At 40.1% G+C, this 24,000-nt stretch overlaps 5 protein-coding genes across 7 annotated transcripts in view; 2 read left to right on the top strand and 3 right to left on the bottom strand.

The window, feature by feature from the left end:
• The window catches only part of LOC108261406 (NACHT, LRR and PYD domains-containing protein 12), a 263,191-nt gene that overhangs the window by 124,628 nt on the left and 114,563 nt on the right, over positions 1-24,000 (top strand). The window lies entirely within an intron of this gene.
• On the top strand, positions 2,321-2,796 carry LOC108261861 (histone H2B-like). The gene has a single exon (XM_017462627.3). The coding sequence runs from the start codon at positions 2,321-2,323 to the stop codon at positions 2,696-2,698; it is 378 nt and encodes a 125-aa protein (XP_017318116.1). The 3' UTR covers positions 2,699-2,796.
• LOC108262240 (uncharacterized) lies at positions 11,278-22,197 on the bottom strand. The gene is made up of 2 exons (XM_053678398.1): positions 21,450-22,197; positions 11,278-11,708 (listed from the first exon to the last, which is right to left on the bottom strand). The coding sequence occupies exons 1-2, from the start codon at positions 22,003-22,005 to the stop codon at positions 11,287-11,289; spliced, it is 978 nt and encodes a 325-aa protein (XP_053534373.1). The 5' UTR covers positions 22,006-22,197; the 3' UTR covers positions 11,278-11,286.
• On the bottom strand, positions 12,279-12,881 carry LOC128629659 (histone H2A). The gene has a single exon (XM_053678447.1). It carries the CDS (start codon positions 12,761-12,763, stop codon positions 12,377-12,379), a length of 387 nt encoding a protein of 128 aa, XP_053534422.1. The 5' UTR covers positions 12,764-12,881; the 3' UTR covers positions 12,279-12,376.
• On the bottom strand, positions 13,021-13,968 carry LOC128629647 (histone H1-like). Its single transcript, XM_053678438.1, has one exon. It carries the CDS (start codon positions 13,911-13,913, stop codon positions 13,311-13,313), a length of 603 nt encoding a protein of 200 aa, XP_053534413.1. The 5' UTR covers positions 13,914-13,968; the 3' UTR covers positions 13,021-13,310.

The raw sequence follows: 24,000 nt of genomic DNA, 5'->3' as shown, positions 1-24,000 counted from the left end.
AATACTGTTTTTATCATGCATCTTACCTCCGACAGAAGTTTGGGTAAAAAGACTTCATAAAATATGCTGTAATTTCATATGGGATACGACTCGTGAGGTTACAAAACGTGAGCTCCTTTTTAAGAGAAGGGAACTGGGAGGCCTTGGGGCTGTCGATATATCCCTAAAAACTAAAATAGCAGTGTGCAAAATCATCGCGAGTGGTATTGCCAGGCAAACCGAATGGATAGGGAACATCTCTAACTGGAAATCTAAAAAAGGTCCATCGAGGAAAGGAATTCCGTATTATAAACTGATGTTTTCCGACTTCACTAACAAATTTAAAGATCTAAACATCGATTGGGCGAAAGACTCGAGCAAAGAAATATATCTTTTAATTGTTGATCGAGTTTATTGTAACCCTGTGGCTTTCAGAAATTTGGAGGAAGACCAAAACAAAGAATGTCTCCAAAACTTACAGAATAAAATCCTATCTGAACACCTGAGAGATACAACTTGGTTAGTCGCTGTAAGAAGGCTCCCAGTAAGAGCGGTTGTAAAATGGAGCTGTTTTGTAAAAACCAGTAAATGCCCGATGCCTAATTGTAATGAAGAGGAAACACTCGAACATTTCCTGTTAGAGTGTTATCGCGCTAAAGAAACATGGGCTAAATTAAAAATCATTGGTCTCAATATAGAAATAAATATGAACTCAATTTTCTATAGCATTTTTAAAGAAAATTGTAGCAAGACTCAGCATGACTTCGTTTGGTTCATAATATGTTTGACTAAATCTAAACTCTGGAAAACAAGGTCCAGAATGACTATAAATCAAACGTTTATATCCAGTGATGTATTCAAGGACATTCAAAAAGAGCTAAGAAGACTTAAAAGCAGCACATCTTGGTTTAAAGACTCTTCAGTGTGGGACAATATTTGCGTGTAATTGTACTTTATGTAAGTTTTTTCTCTCCCTTTCTTTCTGAATATGACTTGTGTAAGATTGTGAATTTTGTATAATTTCAATAAAACTCATTAAAAAAAAAAAAAAAAAAAGCAAGGGTGGTAAAGGACTCGGCAAAGGAGGCGCTAAGCGCCACCGCAAGGTGCTTCGCGATAACATCCAGGGGATCACCAAGCCGGCTATTCGCCGTCTGGCTCGCCGTGGTGGTGTAAAGCGTATTTCTGGTCTGATCTATGAAGAGACTCGCGGTGTGCTGAAGGTGTTCCTGGAGAACGTGATCCGCGACGCCGTCACCTACACCGAGCATGCCAAGAGAAAGACCGTGACCGCCATGGATGTGGTGTACGCTCTGAAACGCCAGGGACGCACCCTGTACGGCTTCGGCGGTTAAACGCTCTAACACCGAACGACGCGAACACAACGGCTCTTTTAAGAGCCACCCACATGTCTAGAAAAAGAGCTGTTCCGTGGGGGGGAAAGGCTTTTTCTTTCGTGAAGCATAAGGCATCAAACGCTGTACAGAAGTAGCGTAAGTGGTAGATCTATTTGTATTTTTTGTAATAATTCTCTCTCTCTCTCTCTCTCTCACTCACTTTTATATATGTGTGTGTATATATATATATATATATAAACTCCGTATATATTAAATATTGTATTATATATAATATTGTACAGTATACAATATTAGATACATATATATTAAATATTGTAACTTGTTTGATTAAAACAATTTAGAAGATGATCTTAGTAGAAACTTCTATATTTCTCTTTCTCATACGCACGCATGCATGCATATATAAGAGAGAGAGAAGTGGGGGAAGTCAAAAGTTTTTTTCTGTTTTTTCAAGCATAAGGTATCAAACGCTCTACACAAGTAGTAAAAGTGATAGATAAGAACTATCTGTGTACATAAAAAGAGAATTTATTTTTGTTTTTTTGCACACTTTATTTTGTTATACATTTATATGCACAGTATTAAATATTATAACGTGTTTAAAATGAGTTACAAGACGGTTTTAGTAGAAACTTACTTCCACATTTCTTTCTCTCTCTCTCTCTCTCTCTCTCTCTCTCTCTCTCTCTCTCTCTCTATATATATATATATATATATATATATATATATATATATATATATATATATAATTTTTTTCAAGCCAATTGTTTTTTCACAGTGCACGTTGCACTGAAAGTACAACGGCGGGAAGGGAAACAAAGCGTAGCGGAGGAGGGAGGAGCAGTAGGAGGTGCCATGCAGGAGGAGGTATCGAATTTTGTCCAATCAAAAAAAGATGTCTTGTCTGGACGTTATTAGCATGTGGGTCTGTAAATAGAGCGGGCGCTAGTCATTTTCTGTTCGTTTATTCGAGAAGTAGCATCATGCCCGATCCAGCCAAGACCGCGCCCAAGAAGGGATCCAAAAAAAAAGCCGTGACCAAGACGGCCGGCAAAGGAGGCAAGAAGCGCAGAAAGTCCAGGAAGGAGAGTTATGCCATCTACGTGTACAAGGTCCTGAAGCAGGTGCACCCTGACACCGGTATCTCATCCAAGGCCATGGGCATCATGAACTCCTTCGTGAATGATATTTTTGAGCGCATCGCCGGTGAGTCTTCTCGTCTGGCTCACTACAACAAGCGCTCCACCATTACCTCCAGGGAGATCCAGACCGCCGTGCGCCTGTTGCTTCCCGGCGAGCTGGCCAAGCACGCCGTGTCCGAGGGTACAAAGGCCGTCACCAAGTACACCAGCTCCAAGTGAAGCGCGTTACCGCCGTCTTCATCAACCCAACGGCTCTTTTAAGAGCCACCCACTTTTCATACAAAGAACAATCTATTCTCTTTCGCTTTCTCTCTTGCTGTGTGTGTGTGTGTGAGAGAGAGAGAGAGAGAGGTGGGGGCACTTCTGAATTGCTGCTCTCCCACGAATGTTCAGGCTTTTGGGTAATTCTAGCAGTCTGCTAAATGCAGAGATGAATAAATCTCAACAGGGTTGTAGCACTATTTCTCGGGCTTGTATAATCTTAGCAATGCAAAATGGGGCTTTAGCAGCACAAAGTTATTCATATTAAGACTATCAACAAGAAGTAACTGAAAATGGTATTCTTGTAAAACGTAGAAATTCAAACTAAGGTTCTAGAAGCATGTAAATGTTCTAAATACTGTTGTAGTAACATGTAGTCATTCAAAACAGTGTTCCAGCAGCACAAAGTCATTCAAAAGAATGCTCTAGCAGCATGGAATACAACACACACACACACACACACACACACAAGGCAATAGCGGAGTTGGGATAAAGGGCATTAGGGTGACTGTTTTGTTAGGGTCAGGGAGGAATCCGACCGAGCTAAAGAGGAGGAGGCCGGATGGGCTGGCTGGTGCTAACTAGGCGTGCCTGTTTGGCCCGGGACTACAAGAGCGGAGCGCCGCGTACGAGTGGCGAAGCCCGGACACTGGCAAAGACAAAAGGAGTCTTCTGACCTACACCTATAATCACATTTTCTTGTTGGACATGCTTTCTCCCCTACAACTAACAATGTCTTACTCTTGTCTTTGCTGCTCTGTTCAGTTCTTCCTACTTTCCTACTGATTGTTTCCCACCCACCTAGTCAACTTTTATTCAACATTTGTTCTTTTCATCTAGACTTTAAATTTATTTACTCTTCACCATCTATTCATATGCTTTCAGTTTGAATGAAAGTGAGCACATGTGATTTCTAGCATGCTAGCCGTGTTAATGAATGATAGCGACCATGCAAAGTTTGCTCCAGTCGAAGAATAGCTTGTTTCTCTATGAATGGGACTGTTGTGTAAACTTCTCCTTTGAAACTGCTTTATCCTCTTTACTCTGAAGCTAAAATTTTGTATGATTAATGTGTGGGATTTTAGCTTGTTCTTATGAAATGGGGGTTTGACTCCTGCACTTATGTTGCTTTTTTCTAAAGCCTACAAACATTTGCAATATCTGCCACAAGCTCTCCCATTTTCTCCAAATTACTGAATTTGTGATGCAACAAACTTTTTTTGGACAAACAATTTTGAGCCTTTGCTTTTGTTTCTTTTAACTATATGCTTTGAGAACTAATAATTTTCCCCCAATATCTGATTCTGACTATTGTGCTAGTAGGTCATTAAGGCTTGAACCTTATGAAAACTTCATTAAGACTGATTTGCTAGCCTAAGCTCAATCGGTTTTGTCCGATCTAATCCACAAACTGAGCAGGAGTCACACCCGACTCCATCTGTTTAATTGGTCGATCTTGACTTTCAGTAGACTCGGGTGTGGCTTCTGCTTGGTCAGAATGAAAACCTGCACCTGAGTTCTGAGTCCTGAGTTCCTGAATACTAGATGTTCATACTAAATTACTACAGTCTTTCACTTATCCCAGTATTTTTTAGATAGTTTATTAGGGGACAGTGCATTTTCCCAGATGTTTTTTCCCCAGCAAGTTTTTTAGTGTCATGTTTTGCATTCCAATTCACATCTCTAGCTCAGTTCTCTCCTCCTGATATCTTTTGCAGTCTAACAGAATGTGTTTTACCGTCTCTTGTGTATTGCAGTGTGTGCAGAGTCCAGTGGGGTGTTGTTGGCTCGAATTTAGCCTATTACCCAAAAACATTTAAAATTCAACTTAGAAGCCAATACTCACATCTACCTCTGAGACCAGTTGGAGATAGAAAAAATACACCAGCCGTGAGTGAGAAGAAGCAAGGGTCCAGCTTTATTGTTTCATTCCACCACACGAGATCCACACCGATGAGAATTCTCAGAAGTGATCCCCCCAATACCCTGAGCTTAAGCTCCAGTATTTATACTGTATTTACACACTAGATAACCCATAGGTTTCCAGAAAAGGCCTATTTCACTTACCCATAGAATTGAAACCAGGGGTTTTACTTTACACATAAAATCAGAACCCAGGCATTTCCAACAACCCAGGAAACAAAAACCCAGGGTTTCTAGTTACCTAGGTTGTCAAAAACCAAGATTCCCATTTACCTAGGTTTTCAAAAACCAGGATTCTCTTTTACCTAGGTTTTCAAAAACCAGGATTCTCTTTTACCTAGGTTTTCAAAACCCAGGATTCCTATTTCCCTAGGTTAAAAAAATGACGTAAGCAAGACGACTAAACAACCGGGAGGGACCTTGGTCTTATCGTTATCTCGAGGGGGGGGCAGCCACCCTTATAACTGGCTTTCTTCATGGTTCTCTAAAAATTAAGGCTTTCCTTGCGAGACGAGAATCTTTACCATCTGAATCATGAGTAAGTTATATTTTCCTTTTTTTCCTGTATTTCTCGTTTATAATTTATTTTCATATTTGCACTATATTTCTTAGTTTATATATATTTATACTACTTGAAAAGCGGTTTACTGTACTTCCAACTTCTTAATATCATTACAGTTCTACTGTCCTGCATATCCTACAATTCTGTTTTTCATAGAGTTTCTCTATTACTATAAGATTCTATTAAAGTTATTCATGTGTGTGTATGAGAAAGAGAGAGTGTGTGCGTATGTTGTGTCTACTTGCCCGCCCTTGACTGTACGAGCATGTGTGTGTGTGTGTGTGTGTGTTTTAGCACTCCTCAGCTCGTACACTTCTTTCGACTATTTCGACTAATAACCCATAAAGATCTTTAAAGTGTTTTACCAATTTATCCACTTCTGACTAAAACCGCTTCTGTATGTCTAGGTGCCGGTGCCCGTCGTCAGTCCCTTCTCTCACCGTTACTGGACCTGGATCTGGATCTGGACCTCCCTTATGTTTATTTTATGACATTTTTTATCCACAACAGTGTTTACCTATTCTGTGTAATGTTAGATATAAGCCAGCATGAACTATTCTAAGACACATAATTATCATCTCTTCCTTTGGGTTCCTGCCTTGCCTCATACATATGTCCCGGTATTCCTGCCGTATTTTATGTGTCCCTTTATAATGGTTTTAACATCTGCTCTACTTAATGGTACTTGTATATCAACTGTTTCATGCTTTATCGATCTTTTTGCCAGTACATCCACAGTTTCATTTTCTTCCACCCCTACATGTGCAGGAACCCAAAAGAAGGAAACATTCAGCTCCCTACCATGGAGTATGAGAAGCAGATAAAATATTTGTTAACCAAGGTCTTGTCTACATGATGTTTTCCCAGATTGTATATTTGATAGTGCAGATAGACTGTCAGAAGCTATAGCGACATCTTAGTTCTGATTATTTTTTTCCGACCGCTGCAGTGACAATAGGACTCCTGATAGTTCTACGGTGTACTGATAAATGATCGGTCGCTGTTTTTTTGACTGCTACTTCACGAGGAATGAACAAAGCCACACTGCGGCCAGTCTTGAGCCATCTTTATATACAAGTCATTTATTCTGATAATGGTCCATATATTTTTGAAGTATTATCCACTGTGGTGCTATTTTAGATTCCTCTTTTAATATTTGTTGTAATCTTGTATCTACAGATGGTTTTATGAATTTCCAGGGTGGTACAGTTCACCTCAATGGGGCTTTCTTGTAGCTGGCTGAGGCCTGCATTTTGTGCCTTTACATTTCTTACCCATCCCAAACTCTTAAAGAAGTTAGTCCTTTAAAACTCTGAGCATTCTTGGGGTACACCCTGCTATGCCCTCATAGATTTATCCAATATAAATCACAGCATCTCTCCTGTCTCTACCTGTAACGCAGTCACTGGTGATGATTTAAATGCTCTAGTACAGATCCAGAGTTCTTGCGCCTGTTCCACGTCAAGCTTTTTAAGATTTTTAAGATACATTAGGCGACCGTAATCAAAGACAACTCTTGTAAGAGCCTGATAGATATTTATGAGCGATGCCCTACTTGCTCCCCGGTCTCAGAACATTATTCATCTTTTTACATTTGTTCTTAATTTTATCAATATGCTGACCCAGGTAAACTTCTCATCAAAAAGCTCTCCTAAAAATCTCACAGCCTTGACCTGTTCAAGATCTTGCCTGTGCAGTTTCAATGGTGCTGTTTTATGACGTTTAGAAAAACATAAACCTTGTGATTTTGAAATTGATAGTTTAAAACCCTATTAATTTGCCCACTGTTCTACTTTCCCTATTGCGTGTTGCATTTTCTTTCTTACATATTCTATATCCCGACCCCTAACCTCGTCAGCTGCATAAAGCGACTTACCTATATTTTTACCTGATCAAATGTCTTTAATCATAATATTAAACAGTATTGGGCTACATACACTGCCTTGTGGGGTAAAATTTTCCGCTGCATATCTATTTGAGTACTCTGCACCTACTCTAACTTCTATTGGCCTTCTGTTCAGGAAGTCTAATACCCAATTATATATATATATCTTTCCGTTTATTCCTAATTCGTCAAGTTTAATAAGAAGTCCATCCTTCCCAAGGGTATCGTACATCTTTTCGACATTGAAAAATACAGAGGTGACACTTTGTTAGTTTGAGCTTTCCTAACTTCTGGGTCTAGGCATAAAATGGATTCTACCATTCTCCCCCTCCCTTTACAAAATCCTGACTGATACGGTGAGAGAAGAACTTTACTTTCTATATAGTGATCTAATCTATCTGTTATCATCCTCTCCGTAGTTTTCCCTGTGACGTTAACACTATGGATCTGTAACTTGACAGATCTGACTGTATTTGCCGGGTTTAAGTATTGGAACCGTTTCCGTGTTAGTGGGATTTTTCCTGTATTCCATACCATATTGAACAGTCTTAATAATACATCAAGCATGATGTCTCTCATGTGGCCTAACATGCTATAGCATGTACTGTATTTCCCTGATGTCATTTGCTGTGCGTTTGATATAACTCTTTTGAACTCAAATAGAGTAAATGGCAAGTCCTTCTTTCTACTATCCCTGGATTTTGGGCAAGTGTCTGATCTCTACACTGCTTGGCTGTTGAGGATAGGTTTTCAGTACTGTGGAGCTTCACAAAAGTTTTTACCAAAAGTTGTTTTTTTTTTCTGCACTGCTAATTGCATTTTTATTGTTGCTATTTAACACTGGTATTTACACACCGTTTCTTATTCCACTCATTTTCCTAATTGTTCTCCATATGTCCGATAGCTGGGTTTCTCTTCCAATTTTATTGCAGAATTGTCTCCAATATACACGTTTTGCTGATCTGATTGTTTTCTTACCTACTGCTTGCGCCATTTTATAGTTAATCAAAGTTTCCTGTGTACGGTGAGCTTCGAGTTTCCTAAAAGCTTTATTTCTCTTTTTAATTGCTACAGTACAGCTCTCATCCCACCGTGGCACGCTCTTTCTTCGTTTACTTCCTATCTTTTTTGACATTGTTTCTTCATCTGGTCGTATAATGGCCGTGGACACTTTTCCGTTCGTTTCTTCGACATCTGTTATATCCTTATTCGCTAATCCCACACATTTCATTCCGCTCTACATTTGGAACATCTGCTGGTCGGCTTTCTCTAACTTCCACCTTGGCGTTCTCGCTACCTACTGTCGAATGGTCTAAACCCTCCCATGTGTTGATTCCTGCAATTTCAGTTGACGTTATTGTCAGATCGATAGCGCTTTCTGCATTATGTGAACTACAACACCACGTGTCCTTCCCGTCATTAACACATACCAAATTTTTATCATCTATAAATTCCTCGATCACTGATTAATTTATATCTGTATTCTTACTCCCCTGTATTGTGCTGTGTGTGTGAGTTAAAATCCCCACACCGTACTAATTTCCCTCACGTCAACCCACATACTGCATTTGGTGTATCGGTGCTCTGTCTATTATGGGGATTGTAAAAGTTGAATATCGTTATACTGTCTTTTCCTGTCCGTAGTTTGACTACCACAGATTCGTGTTCTTTCCCTTTATTGATTATATCTCACATCATTTCTTATAAAAGTTTCTACCCCCTCCACCTTTCCCCAATCATTTCTGATTGTACACAGCAAATTTTAGTGCTATTTTTACACTCACAGTGTTAAAATTAACACTTATCAAGAGTTTATATAGGTCCACACTAAATAGAGTTCAATTTACACTTTCAGTATTGTTTTTTTTCCTACACTCTCATAGTGTTGAACAAGCACTGTAAGTGTTCACTGTTAGCACAATTGGTGTAGTTTTTTTACTCCTCACAGGCTCCATTTACACTAAGAAAGTGTTGAATCTACACTAAATGTGTCAAAAGCTCAACCTAATGAGTTATTTTCTACACTAGTGTAATTAAATGTGATCTACACCCTGTCTGCCTAAAAATGCAGACCTTTAAAATGTGTGTACTCGTCAATAAAAGAACAGATAACACATCAGTTGCTGTATAAGGTTGAACTTTTATTTTCAACACAGTATCTTAGATGTAACAAACCAGCATGAATTGAGGTGCAATATATTCACCTCATAGTGAATATATTCATCTGACCCATTTGGACCCTGTAGATCAAAAGGCATGTAGAACTTCAAACTCCGGGCTTTTACAAGTTCACCCAAGTCACATACTGTCGGCTACAGCCACGCTGTGCACATAATAACTTAAACTTTAACGAAGGATAGAAACTGTATGTGACTCTCGTGGCTTTGCATGCATCTGATTTGTAAGTCGCTTTGGATAAAAGCATCTGCTAAGTGAATAAATGTAAATGTACTAACATTTAACCTAGTTCAAAAGCTTTGCATGCAATTCCTTTACTCTGGGAGACTCACTTGTAAGACCAACATCAATGTTGTAGATCGTAGTCTGCAGGAAGGTAAAGATGTTGACAAGGGCTTCCTCATATGACAGGTTGAACACATAGTGGACTTTGAAGAGTTCATCTATAGCACTCAAGGAGCTGGTTCCTGTGCAAGGGATGAGGTGCTTATCCACTACCACGTAGAATTTGTCAATCCTGCCCTTGATCCTTCCTAATGGTAGTAGATACGGCTGGAGGCCCTCCCTGGCACTGAGATGGCCTTCAATACTGGTGGATGACTAGAAAAAAAACCCAGCAACGCTAAAAACTAGATTAAAAATACAAAATACACCAATTACAACATGCAATGACGAAATCCCTGAAATGTGGTCCTTGGCACATTCAGACACTGTGATGAAAAATGTGCTATAATCATAACTAGGAAACACAACAAACCTTAATTCAATATGTCCAAAATAACGCCAGTTCGTATCATTCTTTATGTATTACTGGACAACTTCATCAAAGGAATATTTCAAAGAAAAAAGAAAGTTCTTATGTGACTTTCTTTCTTCATCTGAACACAAAGAATTTTCAAAGGAAATTCAAGTTCTGTGAGTCAATAGAATGCACGTGAATGGGTGCCATCTTTTTGAGAGTCCAAAATGTACATTTAGACAGTGTCACAGTAATAAAAGAACAGTTATTCAAAGAGCTAACAAGCTGTACACTCACTACTTTACACCGTAGCAAAGTGTCATTTCTTCAGTGTTGTCAAATGAAAAGATATAATCAAATATTTCCAAAAATGCGAGGGGTGTACTCACTTTTGTGAGATACTGTGTGTATATATATATATATATATATATATATATATATATATATATATATATATATATATATATATATATAGTGTGTATGAGAGAGAGAGAAATATAGAAGTATTATATATAATAAATATAGAAATATGTTTCTACTAAAACCGTCTTCTAACTCGTTTTAAACAAACACATTAAATGTTATTTAATACAGCGCACACACACACACACACACATATATATATATATATATATATATATATATATAGAGAGAGAGAGAGAGAGAGAGAGAGAGAGAGAGAGAGAGAGAGTATCCACAAATAGGGAAGATTTCAATGATAAGGTCATGTCTACAATTATTAAATTACAAAAACAATTATCATGGACGGGACAAAAGGGATGATGGATGAAATGTATGTATGATGTAATAGCTCTTGCCCAGAAATCCGCTTCTAGAAAATTGCCGTTCCCGAGTTTGGACACACGTGGGCAGTCAAGCTCCATCCAGCACAACGCCGCCCGGAACAGAAGGTAGGTTTGAGCTATTTTACAGACACAGCTCATTACTGTGCATTGTAATTGTTCGGACATAACCACAATTAACGGCTCATCTATAAAAACAAACATTACGTAATACTCATATGTCTATACTTGTCATGAAAATGCAAAATGAATAACCAACTTTTCTAATGTGGATAAAAATAGAAAGCCGTGCACTTCATTTACACACATACATATATACACACATTATTGTTACTGTTCCTTCTCTCTGTACCACGTTCTAATACTTAAACTGCCCAAGAAAGAAAATTTGCTGTTTCCTGAGACAAGGAAGTGGCTCTTAAAAGAGCCTTTGTGTATATTAAACAGAGTTGTGGTTTAAGCGCGTTCTCCGCGAATACGGCGGGCCAGTTGAATATCCTTGGGCATGATGGTCACTCTCTTGGCGTGGATAGCGCACAAATTGGTGTCCTCAAACAGACCGACCAGGTATGCCTCGCTCGCCTCCTGCAGGGCCATGACGGCCGAGCTCTGGAAACGCAAGTCGGTCTTGAAGTCCTGAGCGATTTCTCGCACCAGGCGCTGGAAGGGCAGCTTGCGGATGAGCAGCTCAGTAGACTTCTGATAACGACGGATCTCCCTCAGAGCCACGGTGCCAGGCCTGTAACGGTGAGGCTTCTTCACGCCGCCGGTAGCCGGCGCGCTCTTGCGGGCAGCCTTAGTGGCGAGCTGCTTCCTTGGCGCCTTGCCACCGGTGGACTTACGGGCGGTCTGCTTGGTTCTTGCCATAGCGTCGAGCTCTGCACTTCACGGGTAGAAAAATAGAATAAACGGCGCGCGCGAACGCGGCCTTTTTAAGCCATAACGCCGCCCTGCGTTGATTGGGCGTCTCGAACGCGCTCGTCTGCTATTCGATAGAACGTTTTACGTTTCACCTGTTGACTATTGGACCGTCTTCTCTGCCACCGTTCGAAACACAAGACGTCCGCCACTATTCTATTCTATTGGCGCGCTCTCTAACACAAATGCTTTGTTCGATAGGAACACACACAACGCCGTCACAAACCATTTTCACTCCTCAGACTTCATTTAACCAGCACGCTAACTGCTATTGTTCTTATAATCATTACTTAAATATGGTATCAAATCATGACTAGAAAATTATCGTCCTTTTTTATTTATAAATATGCTGTCTTAGAAGTGCACTTTCACTCCTTAGATTTCATTTACGCAACAGGCTAAACAACCACTATTATTATTATTATTATTATTATTATTATTATTATTACTATTTAACGTTAATCGCATAATTATTAGCAAAGTATAACGCTTGTGTTTTCATTTCAAACGCGCTGACTTTCTAGTGCACACTTTCAGTAGAAAAACGGGTGTAAAATTGCACTTTTGAAGCAAAGATGGTGGCTCTTAAAAGAGCCTTTGGGTACTGACAAAGCAGCAGTGGACGAGTTTACTTAGTCTTGACGGCCTTCTCGGTCTTTTTAGGCAGAAGCACAGCCTGAATGTTCGGTAGCACACCACCCTGAGCGATGGTCACTCCGCCGAGCAGTTTGTTCAGCTCCTCGTCGTTACGCACGGCGAGCTGCAAGTGGCGGGGAATGATACGAGTTTTCTTGTTGTCACGGGCAGCGTTACCGGCCAACTCCAGGATCTCAGCGGTCAGATACTCCAACACTGCGGCCAGGTAGACCGGGGCGCCAGCACCGACGCGCTCGGCATAGTTGCCTTTACGCAGAAGCCTGTGCACACGTCCCACGGGGAACTGAAGTCCAGCCCTGGATGAACGAGTCTTGGCCTTGGCTCTAGCCTTTCCGCCGGTTTTTCCTCTGCCACTCATCTTGACGCTCAGATCTTTTCTAACAACAACTCCGAAATGAACGTTACACCTTGAGCTCTCCGTGATATAGACAAAACGGCCACTCTCTTATTCGCTAAGAACGCAGTGGCACATTAGCCAATCACAAACAGGCTGTCGAATTCCGGCGTCACCCCTCCCACCCCTGTTTTTGCGTGTGTGTGTGTGTGTGAGAGAGAGAGAGAGCGAGCGCGCGAATGAAAACATACAGAAGGGAATATTCATACAAAAGCATGAAGTAACAACTATATACTGAATTTATTTATTCTTATCATTAACATTGATTTATTATGTATCAATATGTTATCCTACATATTCTGTGATCGTTTTGGAGATCAGCATCAGCTTGTGGCTATGTGTACATGATATGTAGTAGATATGTGTATCCATACTATTGTATGTTTCTAACGTGTATTGCTTTGATTCCCTAAAACTTGACTGAAAATGAATTGTCGCTCTTTAAAGGAAAATATGGGTGGCTCTTAAAAGAGCCGTTTAAGGAACAAAAGCATGAAAGAAACAAACGTCTTTACTTCTTTTTGGGTGCTGCCTTCTTCGCCTTTGCCACTTTAGGCTTTGTGGTCTTGGGCTTGACAGCTTTCGCTTTCTTGGGGCTCTTGGCTGCCTTTTTAGGGGTCGCGGGCTTTTTCGCCTTCTTCGGGCTCTTGGTGGCTTTCTTTGCGGCGGCGGCGGGCTTCTTCGCCTTCTTAGGAGACTTCTTGGCCGCGGCGGCGGGTTTCTTGGCCGCTACCTTCTTGGGCTTCTTAGTGGCGGCGGGCTTTTTCGCTTTGGGCGCGGCTTTCTTCACGGGCTTCTTGGCTTCGGTCTGCTTCTTGTTCAGCTTGAAAGAGCCAGACGCGCCGGTCCCTTTGGTCTGCACCAGAGTGCCTTTAGTCACGAGACCTTTAACGGCGAGCTTGACGCGGGTGTTGTTCTTCTCCACATCATATCCGCCGGCAGCCAGCGCTTTCTTCAGGGCAGCGAGAGACACGCCGCTCCTCTCCTTAGACGAGGAAACGGCTTTGACGATCAGCTCGCCGACGCTAGGGCCGGCTTTTTTTGCTCTCGAAGCTGCTTTCTTCTTGGGCGCTTTGGCCGGCGCGGCGGCGGGAGCGGGTGCGACTTCTGCCATCTCTCTTGGAACTACGTAGAATACACGAGTCGTACGCTGTACGTTAGTATGTAACACAGGATGATCCTCCCTCCCCGCGGCCGGGGGCTGGTCTTAAAAACAGATATGAGAGCGGTGTAGACTCAACTCGGGCGCCGCTGAATGAATGCACGGACGCGGCGCGCGCTCAGATGTGTTTTCTCAACAGTCTCGCGCAGCGCACATGAAAAGGCGCGGCGCGCGTTGTACTCAAGCCGGCGGGCTGCGCATTTGGTGCGATGTGGTGTGTAAAAACGGGCGAAAAGCAGGCACGGCCGTCGTATGCGTTCTGGGCCGAGTTAAAGAGGAGCCTTGGGAACGAGCCTGATGTCTTTGCAGCTGTCGAGTGGTGTGTGTAGTATCGGAAGCAGAGCGCGTTGGGGGCCGTGTAAAGCACAGCACGCGTGACTATAGGCTCCGCTATAGCCTTGTGTGAGTGTGTGTGTGTGTGTGTGTGTGTGTGTGTGTGTTGTATTCCATGCTGCTAGAACATTCTTTTCAATGTCTATGTGCTACTAGAACACTCTTTTGAATGACTTTGTGCTAATGTCACATTAGTTCGAATGACTAGGTGCTACTACAACAGTATTTAGAATTATTATGAGCTTCTTGAACCTTAGTTCAAATGACTAAGTGCTACTACAACAGTTAGAACAGAGATGCCCAAACTACGGCCTGTGGGCCAAAGTTGGCCCGTGGTGACTTGATTTGGCCCGCCATGCCATATGTGAGAAGGGGGGGAGGGGGAAATTTAATTGATGCTGATCTTCATTTCTAATTTAACATTTTTTTATTATTATTATTGAGCTACAAAAAAATGAAAATTGAAATTAAATGTAGAGAATAAGAATTAGAATTTTATTTAATGTACATGCATACTTCAAGGCCAGCATGCATTGCGACAGTCAACAAACAGGTAATAATGGAGAGATCCAGGCAGTGGCACACAGACAAGAGGAAATTTTAAAAGATTTGGCAAGTTGACTTTTTATTTACTGAAATCAATTCAATGGCAGTGTGTCTAGTTTGCAAGCAGTCAGTTGCTGTTTTGAAAGAGTACAAAATCCGTCATTATGAAACAAAACCTTCTTCAGCTTTCTCAAAGGACAGCGGCGAGGCATAAAACAGAAGGCTAACGAGCTGCTTGCTAAACTTCGATCTAAGCAGAGTGTGCTGCTACGTCCTTCATCAGCTCAAGAAAGTGCCACACGGGCCAGCTATCAGATTTCCTGTATTTTACATCAAGAACAGCTATGTGCCCAATCCATCGGGCTTGTGGATGTGATGCGTGACGTCGTCAAAATTGTGAATGATATATGCTCCAAGGCGCTTTCTCACCTGCAGTTCAAGGTACTGTTGGATGAGATGGATGTGCAATATGGTGATGTGTTGTACCACCAGGAGGTTAGATGGCTGAGCAGAGGAAAAGTTTTCAGGAGATTTTTTGATCTGCGTGATGAGATCGGAGCTTTTCAGGAAAGCAAGATTGGTAGTATTCAAGAGCCCATGGATAAGAAATGGTTTTCTGACCTGGCTTTCCCGGTGGACGTCACAGAGCTGTTCAATGTTTTAAATGTTCAGCTCCAGGGAAAAGACCAGATTATCACCCAGCTTTTTTATCACGTCAGAGCCTTCAAACAAAAACTACTGCTGCTCAGAAGACATCTCTCAGCAGCTAACATTCACAATTATAATATTCACCATAGTTTTATGTGCAGTTATTGTTATTATTAATACTTATATTTAGTTAGCATTTATATCCAGTGGTGTCAGCTTTGGGTTTTTTTGTTAATCAAGCTGATAAATTTTGTGTCAAAGTTCTCTTAAATTATCCTGATTTAATTCCCTTGTTTTGTCAGTTATTTATTCTATTTTCCTCCCTCTCTCTTCTTTCACTCCCCGTCTCACACTGTTCCTCTCTCTCTCTCTCATCTCCACATCCAGGAAATTTAGCCCATTTTCCCTGTTTTAGAGAGGCAAGCATGATGAAAGAGAAGGTACCTGAGTATGATGCCGTTCTCAGCAACCTTTTCCAGGAGTTTGACAGTTGCTTTGAGGACTTCAGACACAATGCTTCTGACTTTGAGTGGTTTGTTCAACCCTTCACCATCAGTGTGGACACAGTCAGTGATGATCTACAGATGGAACCAATTGAGCTTCAGTGTGATTCAGAACTCAAACACAAGTTCAGGTCCCTTCCCTTGACAGACCTCTACAAATGTGTCCCAGCAAACAGGTACAGATGGGCAAACAGGCACAAGTGATGCTGTCTCTGTCTGGCAGTACCTACCACTGTGAACAGACTTTCAGTCTGATGAACTTAAACAAGTGTAAACTGAGATGCAAAGTAACTGACTCACACCACCATAATATCCTGACTTTGACAGTAAGTCCACTGCATCCCAATTTGGAAAAACATTTGAAAAATAAGGACCACCTTCATGTGTCTCATTAGAGCTCACTGATATTGCAGGCATGTGGCTGTATTGCTTATAGCTTGAATAGTTGTGAGGTATTGAACATGTATTATAAATGGGATTGGTTCTATGTTTTAATTATACTATAAGTTTCATTGAACTATAGAACTCTGAAAATAAAACTGCATTAGTGAAGCAGATACAGACTAATGTTTTCTATTAATTTATTTATTTGTAAATATTATGAAATGATAGAGAACCATGGTAACTTTAATTTTAATATAATACATTTTGGTATAATGCAACATTTATTTTTGGCCCACAGCCCTCAATCAAGTTTGATTTTTGGCCCTTCACAGGAAAAAGTTTGGGCACCCCTGATGTAGAATGATTATGTGCTAGTAGAAAACCATTTTCAACTACTTCCTGTTGCTACAATCTTAATACGAATAACTTTGTGCTGCTAAAATCCCCTTTTGCATTGCTCAGATTATACAACCCCCGAAACCGTGCTACAACCCTGTTTAGATTTACTCATCTCTGCATTTAGCAGACTGCTAGAATTACCCAAAAGCCTGAACATCCGCGGGAGTGCAGCGCTTCAGAAGTCCCCCTCCCGCTCTCGCTCACACACACAGCGAGAGAGAAAACGAAAGAGAGAAAATTACTCTTTGTATGAAAAGTGGGTGGCTCTTAAAAGAGCCGTTGGGTTGATAAAGACGTAACGCGCTTTACTTGACAAAAAACAATTGGCTTGCGAAAAAACCGTTTTATATTATATATGCATGTGTGCGTGTGTATGAGAGAAAAAAAATATAGAAGTAAGTTTCTACTAAAATCATCTTTTAAATCGTTTTATAATGTTGATATATTATATTGATTTATAGTTTATACTATTGAACACTGCATATATGTAGTTTATTACAAAAAATACAAATAGATCTACCACTTATGCTACTTCTGTACAGCGTTTGATGCCTTATGCTTCATGAAAGAAAAAGCCTTTTTTCGCCCCACACGGAACAGCTCTTTTTCTAGACATATGGGTGGCTCTTAAAAGAGCCGTTGTGTTCGCGTCGTTCGGTGTTAGAGCGTTTAACCTCCGAAGCCGTACAGGGTGCGTCCTTGGCGTTTCAGAGCGTACACCACATCCATGGCGGTCACGGTCTTTCTCTTGGCATGCTCGGTGTAGGTGACGGCGTCGCGGATCACGTTCTCCAGGAACACTTTCAGCACACCGCGAGTCTCTTCATAGATCAGACCAGAAATACGCTTTACACCACCACGGCGAGCCAGACGACGAATAGCCGGCTTAGTGATCCCCTGGATGTTATCGCGAAGCACCTTGCGGTGACGCTTAGCGCCTCCTTTGCCGAGTCCTTTACCACCCTTGCTTTTTTTTTTTTTTTTAATGAGTTTTATTGAAATTATACAAAATTCACAATCTCACACAAGTCATATTCAGAAAGAAAGGGAGAGAAAAAAACTTACATAGTCAAAGTACAATTACACGCAAATATTGTCCCACACTGAAGAGTCTTTAAACCAAGATGTGCTGCTTTTTAGTCTTCTTAGCTCTTTTTGAATGTCCTTGAATACAACATCACTGGATATAAACGTTTGATTTATAGTCATTTTGGCTCTTGTTTTCCAGAGTTTAGATTTAGTCAAACATATTATGAACCAAATGAAGTCATGCTGAGTCTTGCTACAATTTTCTTTAAAAATGCCATAGAAAATTGAGTTCATATTTATTTCTATATTGAGACCAATGATTTTTAATTTAGCCCATGTTTCTTTAGCACGATAACACTCTAACAGGAAATGTTCGAGTGTTTCCTCTTCATTACAATTAGGCTTCGGGCATTTACTGGTTTTTACAAAACAGCTCCATTTTACAACCGCTCTTACTGGGAGCCTTCTTACAGCGACTAACCAAGTTGTATCTCTCAGGTGTTCAGATAGGATTTTATTCTGTAAATTTTGGAGACATTCTTTGTTTTGGTCTTCCTCCAAATTCCTGAAAGCCACAGGGTTACTATAAACTCGATCAACAATTAAAAGATATATTTCTTTGCTCGAGTCTTTCACCCAATCGATGTTTAGATCTTTAAATTTGTCAGTGAAGTCGGAAAACATCAGTTTATAATACGGAATTCCTTTCCTCGATGGACCTTTTTTAGATTTCCAGTTAGAGATGTTCCCTATCCATTCGGTTTGCCTGGCAATACCACTCGCGATGATTTTGCACACTGCTATTTTAGTTTTTAAGGATATATCGACAGCCCCAAGGCCTCCCAGTTCCCTTCTCTTAAAAAGGAGCTCACGTTTTGTAACCTCACGAGTCGTATCCCATATGAAATTACAGCATATTTTATGAAGTCTTTTTACCCAAACTTCTGTCGGAGGTAAGATGCATGATAAAAACAGTATTTTTGATAATAGAAAAGTTTTAATAATATTTATTCTAGTTTTATAACTTAGATTACATGATTTCCATTTATCAATTTCATCTTGTATTATTTCTTCTTTTTTTGACCAGTTATGGTCGACACAGCCATTATTATCTATATATATACCTAAAACCTTTAATTGCTGAACTTCTGGGACATCTATGGGAAATTTGTTTTTTTCCATTTCCAATCCAGACACATTCCGTTTTAGCTTTATTTAAGGAGGCTCCAGAGACTTGCTCATACTCGCTAAAATATTCAAAGATGATGTCTAGTTCTTGTTTAGATTTCACAAATACAGTTATGTCATCAGCATAAGCAGAGATCACGACTCTGTTCTTTCCTATTTGAAGACCTTTAAGTCTATGATCATCTTGGATTTTTTGTACAAGTGGGTTTATAGATAAAATATACAGGGCTGCACTCAGAGGGCACCCTTGCTTTACACCCCGCATAACTTCAAATGGTTCAGTCAAAGAACCGTTAACATTTACTTCAACCGTCGATTTAACATAAAGGCATTTAATCATGTTTATGAAATGTTCAGGGAATTGATACAGTTTTAAAATCTCCCACAAATAGTCTCTTGAGATATAGTCAAATGCTTTCCTTTGGTCCAAAGCCACAATGTAAAAACTGTCACCATTTTTATCAAAAACTAGTTCTCTTAATGTGTTCAAGTTGTCCCACATAAATCTTCCCTTTAATGCACGTTTGTTGTTTAGCTATTATTACATCCAAATAGTCACTCATCCTGTTCATAATGGTCTTTGCAAAAATCTTATAATCGACATTCATTAGGGTGAGATGTCTCCAGTTGTTGATATCACTCATTTCACCCTTTTTATACAACAAGGATAAAACGCCTTCATAGAACGAGTCATGCATGTAACCTCTAGCGATCCCATCATTGAAGGCTTGCGTTAATATTTTAGCCAAATCTATGGCGCATGCATGATAAAAATCAGACGGGAGACCATCTTTCCCTGGAGACTTTTTTAGATTTAATTGTTTAATGGCATCAACAACCTCAGCCTCTTTTATTTCCTCACCTAAGCTCTTGGAAGGCGGGTCAACACTATTTTTTACATTCAAAAAGGTTTTTAGGAGTTTATTATCTATTTCAATTGAGTTGTACATGTTTGAACAAAGGATCCGAACAGTATCTCTGACGTCTTTAGGATTTTTCACTATAGTTCCATTATCTGTTTTAATGGCTTTGATATATTGGGCTTCTTTCCTTTTATTAAATAGTGAAATTGCTTTTGTTTGATTTAGAAGTTCATCGGAAATTATTCCTGCTCGGACTTGAATGTTCAGTAAAAACTCACTATTTAAAGTTTCTATCTCTTTTTTCAAATCCTTTAAGTTGTTTTCCTCACTTTCATCTCTTGTATTTTTCAGTTTTAGGTTTATATATTGTGTCATAATTGTATTGTACTTCTCATTTTTTTCTTTATTAAAACATAGACATTTGTATTTAAGAAATTTTTTAATCTGGATCTTAAAAACTTCCCACAAATCACAATAATTGGTAGTGAGGATATCTAAAGTTTTAATCCTATTAATTTCTTCCTTTAATTCTACAATTAATAAAGGACTTTTCAAGATTTGTGTGTTTAATTTCCAATAGTTTCTTCTTTCTTCATTTTTAAGTCTAATGCCACATATAACTGTCAAGTGGTCCGACTCAACCAAGAGTTTTGTTGTATAAAATTTTGCCTCAAAATTATTATTAATATATATCCTGTCAATCCTAGTTTTACATGTTTTATCAAACCTTGTAAAGTCCACTTTCTCTGGATATAATGTCCTAAATATGTCGGTGAAATGCTGTTCATTCATTATAGATTTAAGGACACCACCTTCTCTCCTAATTTTACATATTTTGGAAGAAATTTTATCATTATCATCTGTGATTGTATTAAAATCACCGCATACAATGGTATAGAAACCGACACACAGGAGCATTTTAAGCTTTTTAAAAAGCCGGATTTTACCAACAGTATCCTGTGCTGTGTATACATTTATTACTCTAATTTTTTTTGTGCAATAAAACACATCTATAAACATTAATCGACCAGGAATTATTTCACGGCTCTTAATTATTTTAAATTTATTGTTATAAAATAAGGTCGCAATACCATCAGCTTTACTTTCACCTATTGAAAAGATTGAAGGACCTTTGATCCATAAACTTTGAGCGTCCTGTACGTCTGCAAAACTGCTTAATCTGGTCTCTTGTATACATAAAATATCAACATGTTCACCACTCAATATATTTAACTTTTTCACTTGATTAATTTTTGCCTGAATCCCTCTAACATTACATGTGGCAACAGTTAAATTTGAAAAAACCATAAAAATTAAGAGAAGGATCTTCTCCGATAGATATTATTGCATGTCCATTAGTCCACATTTTCTCAACATTATCCACATCATTTAACCTTAATTCCTGCAGACATATATCACATTTCTTTTTAAATGATATAGGAATTGCAGTTAAAATCAAAGACATTGTGTCATAAAAAAGGGAAGAAAAGTAGGCGATATACATCATTCCTTAACCTTTTTTGCATTGTCAACATTTCCAGGAGAATTCCTCTTTCGCCTTCGGCGTTTATATGGATAGTCTAAAGTGTTTTTACCTTTCGACAGCGTGGGAGTGTCCGCAGTGTCACCTGTGTTGTCGGCGATTGTCTGAGTTGTTCCACTTTCACCAGCTGGATGCGATGACTCCTCTCGGCCCTGTACGCTTCCTGCAGGTGTAGAAATGATCTGGGTCGCTCCGGTCTCTCCCTCTGAGCACGTAGGCTCCTCTGGGGCTTGTAGACCTCCTTCAGGGGTTGAGCCGATCCGAGTCTCGCCGACTTCTACAGCTGATAGCGCAGGAAACTCCGATGCTTGCCGTCTCTCCACAGACGAAAGACTGGGCGGAGATGCTCCGCTGCTTCCAGCAGGTACTTCCGGTGTCTTCCGTCTCCCTTCCGGGATCAGAGATTCGGCGCTGCTCTCAGAGTCCTCGCTGTCTTCGCTGTCGCTGGTATCGGTGCTGCTTGAGTCACTCCCGGATGTCGAGTCGTCCTCGCTTGTGTGTAGTTTATTTTCTTCCCAGTTTTTATCCTCTTTATCGTTTGTTTTGGTTTCTGTGTTATGTGCGTTTTGTGTTGCATTCTGGTCAATGTCTTTTTGATTTTTCGGCATTCTTAGTTTATAGCTGTAAGAATTTGGGCATTGAAAATATATATGCCCAGTTTCATTACATAAATTACATACTTGTGTATTTCTACAACTCTTTCCTTTGTGGCCAAAGCTTCCGCATTTCCAGCACTTTGTTTTCTCACAGTCCTTTGCCTGATGGTCGGAATCGTTACATATAAAACATCGCTTTGTTTGGCCGGGATATGTAATCGTTCCATTGTATGGTCCCATGGAAATGGAATTTGGTATCTGGAATATACTTCCGTCGGGGTTTTTCTTGAGTTTTATTTTATATCTCCTGACTCCATACCATATCCCGAACTGGTCCAGCGGCTTGTCAACAGGGTTCAGTATCTCACCAAACCTTAAGAGGTATTGTTCTACATCCGAGTCAGCGATTCTCCCAGTCCAAAACTTGACTACAATGCTCTTTACGTCTTGGGGAGCTGATGTAGTCATCTCCCAGTTTTTCCAGAATTCACTTCCTGTTTTATTATTAAAAATTTGAGAAAATGTTTGAAGTGCCTGTTCTTTGGTAAAACATATTTCATACTCTTTTCTGTTAGGCATTGCAATAAAAGAGTATACATCTGTAGTCGATATCCATTGACTACTTAAAAGGTTTACTCCGACTTCAGACCTGTCTGGCGCTTCTCCTTCTCCACTGTAACGTAGTCTGACCCAGTGCCTCCCCGCCGACGGCGAGGAGGCCACACGGGGTGACATACCGAACCCCGGGTGGCGATAATTATCACCTCGTTAAAGGTGTTTTTGTTGTTGATGTTGTCGTTAAAGTCTTTAGTTTCAAATTACGAACGAGGGTACCACTTGCAAAAAGAGAGTATTAATTACCACCCTTGCCTCTTCCAGACATGATGCTGCTCCCGAAGTCAAGTCACTCAATAAAAGTTCTCGCGCAGCGCCCTCCTATTTATCCACACTCGACAGGACCTAGTTGAGAACAGGCGAGGAGGCGGGCCTTACACCAACGGTCACACAATAGCTCTCTTTTTCGAAAACAATCACTAGGCACTGCTTTTCACCTGCTAACGTTTTCTTCTTCCCCATTCTCTCTCTCTCTCTCTCTAAATGCACACACACAGATACAAAACATTATTAGTATTATCAGTACTAATGTTTTGGTTCCATTAGTAGCAGCAGTAGTAGTAGTACAACACAATAGTCAGGAACTTTGGGTAAAACATACATAGTAAAGGATACAGCCAAACACTCATCAGCGTAAGGAGGTTAGAAAAAGCTGTCTGTGTTTGTACAACATTGACATTACTGTTTCAAACACAAGACGTTCCTTTTGAGCATGTCCTTGGACTCGAGGCCCGTATATACTACAATCCTACGCCCACTGCAACTACAGGTCACACATAGCAGCACAAGCCTTTATTAGTAGGCCCAGCATTCAGCGGATTAGCACCAATGTCTGTGTTCACTTTGAAGCCAGTCCACATTCTACCACACAAGTACTTCACTAACTTATAAGCACCACAGAAAGGAATGCAAACACAACTATCAGGCCTTGCTTTATCAGCTCTCGCAAATGCACGATATAATGGACTCTCGAAGGTCGAAATTAGCTACATTGTCTCAAACCCTCATCTCATTCTTAAAAAGTGTCACTCACAAGGAAAGCATATGCACTTCGACAGTTGTGCAAGAGAAACTAACATAACAAACATCACACACAAGTAGGAATACAAAGTCAGCCTTCACACTGTCTAATCACTGGCCTTCTCTTTTCCCATACGCACTGTGTTTGAACCTAAATGTCATGCATCAACCAAAACTGCACCTCCAGAATGACAGCTGAGTTTAAGATTGGCAAAATAGGTCGCAGCAGTTGCATTCGTCAAATAAACCATGAGCAATTAAGTAGTGCCAATGAGATAGTTACAGCAATGTGTAATGTCCAATAAGCTCAAAAAGAATGGGACACTTTATTCTACTTGGCCAATCAAACACAATTATGAACTGGGATTCTGA

The sequence above is a fragment of the Ictalurus punctatus genome, unplaced genomic scaffold (genome assembly GCF_001660625.3).
Source record: "Ictalurus punctatus breed USDA103 unplaced genomic scaffold, Coco_2.0 Super-Scaffold_100, whole genome shotgun sequence".
Taxonomy (NCBI): Eukaryota; Metazoa; Chordata; class Actinopteri; order Siluriformes; family Ictaluridae; genus Ictalurus; species Ictalurus punctatus.
Note: the sequence above shows the minus strand (reverse complement) of the source record. Positions and strands in the feature narration are given on the sequence as shown.

What these genes read in the sequence shown, in the direction of transcription:
- LOC108262240 (XM_053678398.1), bottom strand. Translation starts at nt 22,005, where the DNA reads ATGCCGAAAAATCAAAAAGACATTGACCAGAATGCAACACAAAACGCA. An exon ending in CACTCCCACGCTGTCGAAAG is followed by an intron (nt 11,709 to 21,449) that starts GTAAAAACACTT and finishes CGTGAAGTGCAG; the next exon opens with AGCTCGACGCTATGGCAAGA.
- LOC128629659 (XM_053678447.1), bottom strand. Translation starts at nt 12,763, where the DNA reads ATGAGTGGCAGAGGAAAAACCGGCGGAAAGGCTAGAGCCAAGGCCAAG.
- LOC108261861 (XM_017462627.3), top strand. Translation starts at nt 2,321, where the DNA reads ATGCCCGATCCAGCCAAGACCGCGCCCAAGAAGGGATCCAAAAAAAAA.
- LOC128629647 (XM_053678438.1), bottom strand. Translation starts at nt 13,913, where the DNA reads ATGGCAGAAGTCGCACCCGCTCCCGCCGCCGCGCCGGCCAAAGCGCCC.